Raw genomic sequence first — 11,408 nt, 5'->3', positions numbered from 1 at the left:
GCAGCAGCTCTGATTGGCTGCCCTTCCCCAGGAGGTGGGGCAGTGGGTATTTCTGATGGAGCAACATTGACACCTGGTGGCCAGTCTGGGTAACGTTTCCTTCAGTAGCACAGCAGTGACACCCGGTGGCTAATTAGGGTAATGCACAGAGTGTATTTTCTAGGTGGAACAGCAGGGACTGTGCATTGCATGTTACTGCTGCTTCATTAAGTAATAAAGTCTGAACGTAGAGCGGGAGCGCTGGGAACCAGGACTCCTGGTTTCCTTTGTGAGCTCCATGTCTGCAGCTGTTGTGCAATCTTGAGCAAGTCACTTATTTTCTCTGTGCTGCACTTTCCCGCTGTGAAAGGGGGAATCCTGCTCCTTTGAGGTCTGTGGCACAAATCCCGCCAGCTCCACTGGGAGCAGCGCTGCGCCCGAGAGGCCGACAGGGTTAATTCGTATGTAGAAAGCTCTGTGGTGAAAGGCTCAAGAATGAAGAGTTCATTATTAGGCAGGAATTATGGGGCTGTGGGAGCAAGACAAACAGTTCACAAGAGGGTGACAAATCGGGTGTGAGGGGAGGGGACCTTAATTTTGTCTTATGATTGAAGAACAAACCTGAGTACGCGACCGGGAGATTCTTCCCCTGAGACTCAGGTAAAGACCTGACCATTGTTGCTGGCGACGCTGCTGGTTCAGGGTTTCGCTTCTTCTCCTCACAAACACCCTACGGATGCATTCCTCCCCCCTCATTAACCCCCCAGTTAGTGACACTCGGAGGGAAGAGCTCCTGTCTAGTCACAGCAATGCCCTTAAACCATGGGCCTTTAGCAATGGCGAAATTCAGAGACACGGGCTCTTAGTCCAGATTAAACGCAAGTTTATTATAATTGAAATATTAAATCATTTCTACAAGACAAGAGCGGCCCGTTCTGGGGGGGTGAAAGGGGAGCAGAACCGGACTGCTAATCATTATGAGAACAAAAGCAACAAATGAATGGGTCATGGAGGGAAGGCAGAGGCTGACGCACTGGCTATACAAGTGGCCAAACCAGCTGCAATGTATCAGAGTCTCCAGTTGCTCAAATGAATTGTTCAATCATCGGCTCTTATAATAAACTACATAATCGGCTCACATTGAGAAAGCAAATCAAGGAGCAATAGATGTCCATAAACTCAGCATTAAACACGAAAGCCTCTCTCCACACAAACTCCCCAGCCGTGAATGGGAGCACAGCCCAGAGTATAAGTGACAGGTGCCACTCAGCTAGGTAATTATCAAGCATCCAACATGGGTTTATCAGCCAGATACATCTTGACCCTTCTCCATTTAAATCCAGGGCCATTCACAGGATTACTAGCACAGCCAGACACGGCTGCTTCCCTGGACAAATCTACCTTTGCATAAGGGGCTGGTTAAACCTATGAGCATAGAGACAGAATTACAAGGATCAGTCTAAGCATTTCTTAATCTATTCTTGTCTCAAAGGAGAACCTAGGACCCCTGCTGGGGGTGATGGCCCTGTTGCGCTAGGTGCTGTACAGACAGAGAACAAAAGGATGGGCCCTGCCCCCGGGAGCTGACAATCTAAGTCTAGACCCAGCAGGCGGGTGCTCCAGGCAGACAGGGGAACAGAAGGGAGCAGGGAGAGGGTTGGGATAACGCAATGGGCAGCGCTCCCAGAGCTTCAGCCGCGGGCCATTGTCGAGTTATCCGGAGGGTCCATGGCAGGGGTGAGGCTGAAGGAGGCATTTGCAGGAGGTCAGTCCGGGGGCTCTGTGGGAGGTTACAGGCAGCTCCTCCCCAGACAGGGGCAGCCTGGGGAAAAGTGTGAAAGCGTCTGTGCTAAAAAGCCTGTTTCCTTTGCCTTGGGCCCTGCAGTGACGAGGGAGGAGTTGGCACTGGGGGGTCGGCACCCAAGCCTTGGCTGGGATGATTTAATTGGGGATTGGTTCTGCTTTGAGCAGTGGGCTGGACTAGATGACCTCCTGAGGTCCCTTCCAACCCTGATATTCTATGATTCTGTCATTTCAAAATTTAGAGTTTTTACGATTGTCTCTGAGTGAATTTACCCACATGCCCAACGTGGCGCCTGCCAAGGCTGCAATTTCAGGGCAACGGGAACCAAGAAGTTGAAAATCTGTGGCTAGAATGAGTAATTGTTGGTGTCGCTCCCTGTCGTTTCCTCGTGAAGAGTTAGATGGGCTCTGCCCTGGCCCTGCTATCGGCTGGGGCCTGAAATAACCATTCCCTGAGCTCCCCTGCAGAGAGCGTAAGGCACTGGGGACCCTGGGGAGCTTTATCACAACTTGGCCTCATTCGCTGGTGAAATAAAGAAAACACAAAGAACAGTGTCAGTCAGGATCCCCCGCCTCTTTATGGCTGAATTAAATTCAATATGACGTCATTTTTAGGGTGGGTGGGGGAGCTCAGTGGAAATGGGGCTCAGAGCTCAGTTACGGTGAAGTTTCCCCCCTGATGGAGAAAGGCAGCATTTTCATGAGACTTCCCACAGCTCTGAGCTCCGAGCTCCGGCGGGGACAGGGTCTTTACTTGGATCCTTTCAGCCACGTCCTGACGTTTCTTCCTTTCAGGGGCTGCGGGAGTTTTTCTCTGAGTTTGAAACGGCTCCCTCCATAACCACCTCCAGCACTCGTAGAGCGTCAGCAGCAACATCATCCAGGAAGCTCTGCAGCATGAAGTATGTGGTAGGGAGCGAAACTGCTGCAGCTACCACGGAACCTAGCACAGGTATAAATTTTAAAAAAGTTGTTGAATATTGAATGGCCCCAGCTACGCACTTGGTCAGTACCTTTATTACAAGATCTTGTGTTATTGCCTCACTCAGTGGGGACTGTATAACGGCCTTCAGCTCTGCAATGGGCTTGTTATTCTGTCTAGCGAGTGCAGCCAGAGACTTTTCATCAAGGCCGAAGTCCCTGCAGAACCCTTTCAGGGACGTCACCAGCATGGCGACATCACAAACAATGGAGAGACCCGGGAGAGGAATGGCAGCGACTCCACATGACACCAGACTTTTCAGCCATATCTGCGTTTGCAGTTGTTCTTTTTTCTTCTCCACGGTTTCTTTCGAAACTTGGGACAGGGATCGTAGAAGAGCGAGTCTCTTTTCACTGGGGAGCTCATCCACAAGCGTTTCCTGCAATGTGGGAAAATCGTACTTGCCCAAGTCCCATCTAGAGACAAGAAAAACCCGTGGGGAGGCCACCCCTCCTTTTTCCAGGCCTTTGATGCAGTTCTCTCTGATGTCATCGAGGATCGCACTCTCACTGTACTGACGTGGCCTTTTCGTGGAAGCACTGCTCTGCTTCAGGATTCCCCTCTCGTCATACAGTTGTTTCTCATTTGCCAAATCCTGGTCCACCTTGGAGCGCACAAAGTAAAATTTCTTCCCCTGTCTCTGGATCTCCTGGGCGAGGCTAATGTCGTGGCATGTGAAGCGGTTGCAGGAGATGATGATGAAAAAGTCGTAGCAGCTGAACTTCACCTGCTCGAGGTACGTGTCTGGTTTAAATGTTGGGGTATCGATCCCTGGCAGATCCCAGACTATTACATTTGGGTATGTAGGATGTGGGTAAGCAGTGGGCACCACTGTCGTTTCAGTGACCCCTATCGCAGCAGCATGGTCATCTGTATCCCCCAGGCCCCGGATGGCGTTGACAAAGGATGATTTTCCAGAGCCTGACTCCCCCGTGACAGCAATGTTGAGAGTGATTTTATCAGCCATCTCCAGAGTCTCTTTCGCTTTAACAGCTGCTTCGATGAGGTTTCCTGTCCCAAGAGCAGCCTTCAGTGCTTCTATATCCTCTTCAAGTATCTTGGGAAGCTCTTTAGCATCTAACCCAGCCATGGCAGCTCCAGTGCACTGCTCGGTCTGCCTGCGAAAAGACAGTGAGATATTCCATGTACGGTTAGTTTAGACAGAAGAGAGACGTCAGCTCACATGAGTGAGTCCAGTGGAAGTCTGGGCAGGAAATGGAAAAGGTGAAGTTAAGGTGACACTTTCCACTCAGCTCAAGCACATAACCTTAATTCTGCCCCCATAGGAATGCCAGGAGAGACACCCCCTCTGGTTTTCTGGCGATGGAAGGGCCCACACAACATGTGACACGTGAAATCCCAGAAAAGGATTAGTATTTTCCCAACAGAAAGCCAAAGAATTTCCTTAGAGAAAGAAGAAGATTCCCATGAAGTGCTTGGAATGGGTAATGGCTCCCAATCAGCCTGCTGGGGCTTTCCCCACCCTGCAGAGCTCAGCGAGTCCACAGGGAAGGGAGGAAGAACTCCAGACCCCTCAAGCCTTCTGCTCACTACAGAATCTCTAGCCCTTCTTCCCACCTTTGATCTAGAGCAGGAATCTCTTCCTAGAGCTTCCAGGAGAGCCAGAGTGGGTGGGAGAGGGGACTGGGTGACTATCAGAGGCTTGGAAGAAGGCAGGGCCATTTTTCTCCCTTCCTGAGATCCTGTGTGCATGATGGGAGAACCTCCACGGGGCCTCAGGCTCATTAGTTCTAGCAGTGTCTACTCTGGAGCTTTGGTTGGCTGGATGTGAAATTTTTCACCGCCCTGAGCGATGTAATTAGGTCGACCTAACTCTGCAGTGTAGACCATCTCTTAGAGGAAGCAGAGGGACAGAGTTTCTTGGGCACAGAAGCCACTGGAGGGCAGGAACGGGGATTTTAGAGCGAGGAAACTGCCTGTGACTGTTTCTGCTGTGTTCAGAAACCACAACTGTGTGTGCGCTCTGTGCAAATAAACAGGATCACACCAAGAACAGACCTGACTTGTGTCTTCGATTTCTCTTCCCAATGCAAATAGCACTGCAAATAATGGTGAACCCCATGGCCCCAAGAGACAACAGTATTAAGTGGGACTTTCGTTTTCACAATCTCCCTCATTCATTCCCTGTCTTTTATGGAGAACCCCTGCTTGCCAGTCTGTAGGATGGCGTCGGAGATGGTATGAATTGTCCTTTTGGGGGAAAGTGGGACAGTTAGTTTAGACGAGCTGGAGCGGCTGCTGCTGTTGATGCTCTCACAGGCTGACCCTGCTTGGTTTTAGGCAAATCCAGACAAACACACACAAAAGGGGAGAGGAAAGAGCAGCAAAAGGAGAAAATGCAGCTTCTGTCCCTGGGACTGACTCTCACTTTCAGCCTCATGGCTGGAGAAACACAGCCCAGCCCATGGTCTGGCCAGCCATGCCCGCACCTGGCAAACTCATGCTGGCATCTGGCTGTTTAAGGCCTCACTTTTAGCTGCCTTATTGGTCACAGGCTCACAGCCCACGAGAAAAGGGTAGAATTGTCTTGGGCTGTGAAGCTGAATCCTGAGCAGACAGAGGCAAAAGTACAGAGAGCGAGAGAGGGGAGAAATAAGGCGCAGAAGGACAGTACCCCAGGATGGACGGGGTGTCCTCAAGAATCAATCTCACATCCCAGGTGGAGTTTAGTGGATTCAGCTGGAGCTGGTGGTGTCCTCTGGCTGCCTCTCTGACCTGGCCTGGTCAGCACGTCTCTGAGGACGCGAAGAACAAGGCCCAGTGGTGTCACAGTGGATCCTGGGCTCCCAGGAGACAGTGGGCATTGCAGCCATGCTGGTTAGGCTTATCTCTTTCAGTCCCCCCATCCTGATGCTCCCATTTAGTGACCCCCAGATACACAATATCCGGGTGGGAGGAGCCTTGTCCCATTGACATTAATCACTCAAAGGCGCGATGGGGATTTGAACTGTGGAGTGGTCCTCCCATTTCCGGACTCTCCCAGCTCATTGTCGTGCCAGCCTGGGACTTCACCCGGAGCCCTGCAGAGCCCGGAGCCTTAGCCCAGCTCTTTTCCCTCCCTCAGCTCCGTCTGTTGGTCTCCCGCTTTGCTGACTTTTGCAGTTGGTGTGACAGGCTAAGTTGGCCTTTTGTCACCTTGGACACGCCTCACTGTGTTAATGGGGCCAGCGCTGATGGCCGGGGGACAGTGCCCCCTACTGAGCACCGTGACCCCTAGCGCCATCCTAGGGCACTGGGCCAGCACTGACTCTGAGGAGAAAGCGCCCAGACAAAAAACTCCACCCCATTCCTGGCAGCACAGCACCCCCTACTGAGCCTCCACCCCACTCCCTGCAGCACAGTGACCCCTACTGAGCCGCCCACCCCACTCTCCCTGCAGCATGGTGCCCCCTACTGAGCCTCCCAGGTCCCTGCAGTACAGCACCGCCTGCTGAGGCCCCCCCGTTCCTATCCATGCTGCGTGGGGCTCTCTGCTGAACCTAAATAACGCTCTCCCTGCAGGAGCCCCTGTCCCATCCCTGCAGCCCGGCAGCCTTTAATGATCGTTGTAGCTACCACAGCTGAGATTTCTCTCCCCGGCCCTGTTAGCAGCTACACACTGTGACCGTTTCACCGCACGACCATTAACCCTAAAGGATAAAATTATGTCACAGAGCTCACGGATTCCATGACTTTCAGAGACCTCCGGGACATTTTTCACTTCAGCCCTAGGGTGTGGGGGGCGGGCCGGAGCTGTCAGCCAGCAGGGGCCCCGGAGCTCTGAGCTGCTGCAGGTGGTGTATGGGGGGGGACCCGGAGGCACCTGGGCAGGGACTTAGGGCCCTGAGGCACCGTGGGCCCTGGAGCTGTCAGCTGCAAAGGTGCAGGTGTTGGACCCCCCACTCACAGCGGGGCTCGGGCTCTCTTTCCCCACCACCGGGGGGCTCGAGCTTCAGTCATCCCCCCGTCAGCCCCTCCCCCCATTATTTTTGGTTACTGCCCCTGACCTGTCCCTGACTTTTACTAAAATTAACCGTGACAAAAGCTTAACCTTACTCCCACCCCACTGTAACACAATGTACAGGAGAGGAGAGGAGCCCTGAGGAATCACATGGCAACTGCGTGGCCTACTGGAGAGACCCCTGGACTGGGACTATTCCTAGCTCTGCCACTGGTCTGTTGGGTGACCTTGCACAAAACACTTCCCCTCCCCACGCCTCAATTTCCCATCTGTCTAATGGAGAGAATGATGTAAAGCTGTTTGAGATGTCCTGATGTAAAGCACCGTGTAACACGTAGCTGTTTTGATTGTTACCTAGGCACAGGAGCATGAAACTGCAAACCTAGGCGGGGACAACAGCTGTCTAAATGGCCACGAACTCCCACCAAGAACCATTTCTCTTTCGGTTTAAAACACTAGGAAGTTAGATAGCAAAAGCTTCACTGAGGCAGCGTTCAGGTTGCCCAGCGAGAGCTCCTGCCCTTCCAGAGCAGTGAGTTCAGCCGGACTCCAACTTCTGAAAAGCAGGAGTTAGGGCAAAGGCCCACCCCACCTTAGCTCTGCCCCCGTTGAGCGAGGCCCCCTGAGCTCAGAACATGCCCACGCCCACTCTGCCTGGTCGGTGTTATTCCCTGGCGCTACCTGCACTTGTCATATGCTCAGACACGGAGCCTGCTCCCCGACAGAACACCACGCCTGTAAACTTCGAACCCCCCGCATCCCCTTTTCCAGCCCCGTCACCCTCGCACACAGGATAGCCCCTAGACGTGTACTTTCCCCTGGTCATCATGAAATGCACAGCCTGCGCTCATATCCCACCTCGCTGCTGACAGTCCCCGTGGCAAGAAGACCCCAATGCCCTGCTACTGACCCAATCTGCTCAATTCTGTACGGAAACGATGCGGACCGGAACCTCCAGGGGCCGTGGGCACCTCGTTCCTTTGATCACCCTCCTGGGGGAATCAGACCCAGATCTCCTCAGATCACAATCACAGTTCTCCTAATCGGCTCCTGCTTATTCTTCCCTCATTCAGGAGAACTACACCTCATACAGTGACTGCAGCTGGAGTTCACATGGACAAGTCCCAGTGGCTATTGGCAGCACTGAGGGGTGGGGGCAGAGCTAAGATAAAGCATTTACCTTAACTCTGCATTTCATGGTCTTCAGACATTTGAGTTTTGCTGAACTTGACATTCTGGAAGGGCCCAAGGTATCGCTGGGCACCTTTTCTCTGTGTTAATGAAGGTTTTTGCGGCTTAATCTCCCAGAAACACAGCACTGCCCAATTATCCCCTGACCAGCTCCTTTCAGCACAGTGCCCCCTACTAAACTGTGGAAGGCATGTCACCCCCCACTACACCCTCCTCCCCTCCTGGTTGCACCTATGGATTAACAAGCCGCAACCCAGAAAAGAATCTCTCACCGTTAGTCCCAAAGCAATGCCCTTACTTATACATCCCAAAATGCCATTGGCCTTCTTGGCAACAAGGGCACACTGTTGACTCATATCCAGCTTCTCGTCCACTGTAACCCCTAGGTCCTTTTCTGCAGAACTGCTGCCGAGCCATTCGGTCCCTAGTCTGTAGCGGTGCATGGGATTCTTCCGTCCTAAGTGCAGGACTCTGCACTTGTCCTTAGAATTATAGAATATCAGGGTTGGAAGGGACCTCAGGAGGTCATCTAGTCCAACCCCCTGCTCAAAGCAGGACCAATTCCGAATTTTTGTCCCAGATCCCTAAATGGCCCCCTCAAGGATTGAATTCAGAACCCTGGGTTTAGCAGGCCAATGCTCAAACCCCTGAGCTATCCCTCCCTTGTTGAACCTCATCAGATTTCTTTTGGCTCAATCCTCTAATTTGTCTAGGGCTGTCTATATCCTATCCAATGGTTACAGCAGGGGGGCTGGGAGCCAGGATAACTGGGTTCTGTGCCGGCTCTGGGAAGAGAGGGGTCTAGTGGTTAGAGTAGGGGACTAGGAGAGAGGTTTATCGCAGGAGTGGGTGGGTGAGATTCGGTGGCCTGCGTTGTGCACGAGGTCAGACTAGATGATCATCATGGCCCCTTCTGACCTTAATATCTATGAATCTATGAAACTCCTACCCACATGAATCGTGTCCCCCTGTTAGCCAGTGCACTGGGCGCTCATGGTGCGTTGATTCTTGAAAATCTAGTGATTTGTCCCATGTCACAAGAGGAGTCGGTGGCGGATTCGAACCCAGATCTCCTGGATCTCTAAATGCGAGACTGGCTGTTATCAAGAGTCTGTAGCACAAGTAGGGATGTTATTGACTTACGTTCATGGGCAGTGCCAGGGCCGTCCTTAGGATTTATGGGGCCTTACATAGAATTATTAAACTGGTGCCCCTATGCCCAATGGCAGCCTGGGCTCGCAACCTGGGTGGGGGACGAGGCAGTAAAGGATACCGAGCCACCCGGCCCGCCTCACGGCAGCAGAGAGTCACAGTTCCCTGCCGTTTCATCCATTTCTCCCATCAGCTCCCGTCCACCCCACAGCTCCTCGTCCACCCCTTTCCTGCCAGATAGATAGACAATGAGTTTCCATTTCTTTACTTCTGACTATTTGATGAACTAGTTTTAAGAGAACCCTCTAGCAAAATCAGGACCTTCGTAAGATATCAAATCCTTTAATATGCCTAAAATCTTTGGAAACATATTTTTTAAAGTTGGTGAAATTTCATAAACATGTCTATTGTTCTGGAGATCACACAAAGTAAATTAGGGTTCCCTTTTTCTAAAAGCAATGAACGTTGTTATGAACACCTGAAACCTCTGTGACTGATTAATTGAAAATAATGTCTTTGTTTCAGTGAGGTAAATATGTAGTCATCGGGAATGATTACTTTCTGAAGGCTTAAGAGTACATTTAAAATATAAAATCAGCTTAGACAAACTGATTGAGACAATGTGAAACAGAGAAGAGCTGCATCATGTATTCCATAATATTTAACGTTGTATTCAGCAAGACGGCTGACTCGCCCTTACGACAAAGTTTTTGCAGATAAATCTCTGACAAACTTCAGGGCATATCAAAAAACCCGTGACTGGGGTTTTTTATTCCCAAGTTTAGTGCTTTTAATTAGGTACCTTCTGCCTGTCCAGTCTTCCCCTTCTGGCATGCGGTGAGAAACATGCTCCATTTTCTTGAGAAAGAAATGGCAGAAGAGTGTTTTTTTCAAATGTCATTTGCTTCATTTGGGTTCAGGAATTTGACTGGAAGGGGGTGATCAGGAAGGGGGAGGGAAGAGAGGAGGGAGACAGTGGGGAGAGGGCGGGGCCTGGGCAGAGTGGGGGCGGGGTCTGGGGCGGAGCAGGAGTGGAGTATGGGCGGGGCCACAGGTGGGCTGGGGAGCTAACATCCCCGAGTGACAGTTTCACCCACCGCCCATGACAGCAGGTAAGAGCAGGTCGGCTCCCGCACACCCAGTGCGCGCTCCAGTCTCCTTAGGAAGGGCCCGTATTCACAGAGCCGAATGCGTCGGTGCTGCACATTCTGCCTGAGGGAGAGGGTACGGGGGTCTCTGCGGGGAACTGTGACTCTCCGCTGCCATGAGGCGGGCCGGGCGGCTCGCTATCCTTTACTGCCTTGTCCCTCCCCCCCGGGCTGTGCGCCCGGGCTGCTGTCGGGCATAGGGGCACCAGTTTAACAATACTGCGTAGGGCCCCATAAATCCTAAGGACGTCCCTGCTGAAGATGTTGCATCCAGCAGGGCAGCCAGTGGAGAGGAGTGGTGAGTGAGTGCCTGGGCAGCAGAGTGAGAAAGGGGCCTCTTTACCCCAGCCCCTGGGTGGGAGGTGAACTCTGCAGATGCACCTCTGAACTCTGGGGCTGCACTGACCAAGGACAGCAACTGTGAGTGGGGTGCAGAGAAGGGACAGGCAGGTTGAAGGGACTTTTGGGTTGCTGAACTTGAGGGAAAAAGACACTGGCCAACCCACTTGGGGGTGGGACTTTTGCTCATGGTTTATGTGCATGAACTCTGGTTGTGGTGTTTTCCCAAATTAATGCCAAGTTACTTCCCTCCTTTTATTAAAAGTTTCTTTGCTACACTCAGACTCTGTGCTTGCTAGTGGGGAAGTATTGCCTCTTAAAGGCGCCCAGGGGGTGGTGTGTAATTGTCCCAGGTCACTGGGTGGGGACTCGAGCCATTTTTGTGTTGTATTGTTGAAAAGGAACCCCCTCGATACTGAGCCCAGCCCTTTTTGCTGCCAACTCTGACTGGCAGGAGGGTTACATCTATCCACAGCTGCAGAGTGAATCATTCTGTCCTCAGCAATTGGAGGTCCTCTTCTCTTCTCCCCAGGGCAGCCTGGTAACCCCTTCCTCAGCCTTCTTCCAAGTAGAGAATAGACCTGAAACCCTGAACTCTCTGCTCCCACCCCGGGTCCGGTGCACAAAGAGAAACATGGGGAATTGGTCCCCTGGCAATCTGTCTCCTGCTTTGGAAGACCTGAGGCAATCAGGTACTGGGCTGATTCTCAGCCATAGAATCATAGAATCGTAGGACTGGAGGGACCTCAAGAGGTCATCTAGTCCAGTCCCCTGCACCCATGGCAGGACTAAGTATTATCTAGACCATCCCTGGCAGGGGTTTGTCTAACCTGATCTTGAAAACCTCCAATGC

The 11,408-nt window shown here is 52.1% G+C and overlaps 1 protein-coding gene across 1 annotated transcript in view; it reads right to left on the bottom strand.

Moving 5' to 3' along the window:
• Positions 1-845: 845 nt before the first annotated feature.
• Positions 846-11,408, bottom strand: part of LOC102934975 — a 31,094-nt gene continuing 20,531 nt past the window's right edge. Inside the window, exons 3-4 of the mRNA XM_043535596.1 lie at positions 8,189-8,213; positions 846-3,878 (exon numbers count right to left, since the gene is read on the bottom strand). Coding sequence (XP_043391531.1) covers positions 2,574-3,878; positions 8,189-8,213 — 1,330 coding nt within the window. The 3' untranslated portion in view covers positions 846-2,573. The remainder of the gene's footprint in view (positions 3,879-8,188; positions 8,214-11,408) is intronic.

The sequence above is a fragment of the Chelonia mydas genome, chromosome 24 (assembly GCF_015237465.2).
Source record: "Chelonia mydas isolate rCheMyd1 chromosome 24, rCheMyd1.pri.v2, whole genome shotgun sequence".
Taxonomy (NCBI): domain Eukaryota; kingdom Metazoa; phylum Chordata; order Testudines; family Cheloniidae; genus Chelonia; species Chelonia mydas.
This window is presented reverse-complemented; position numbering and strand designations above follow the sequence as displayed.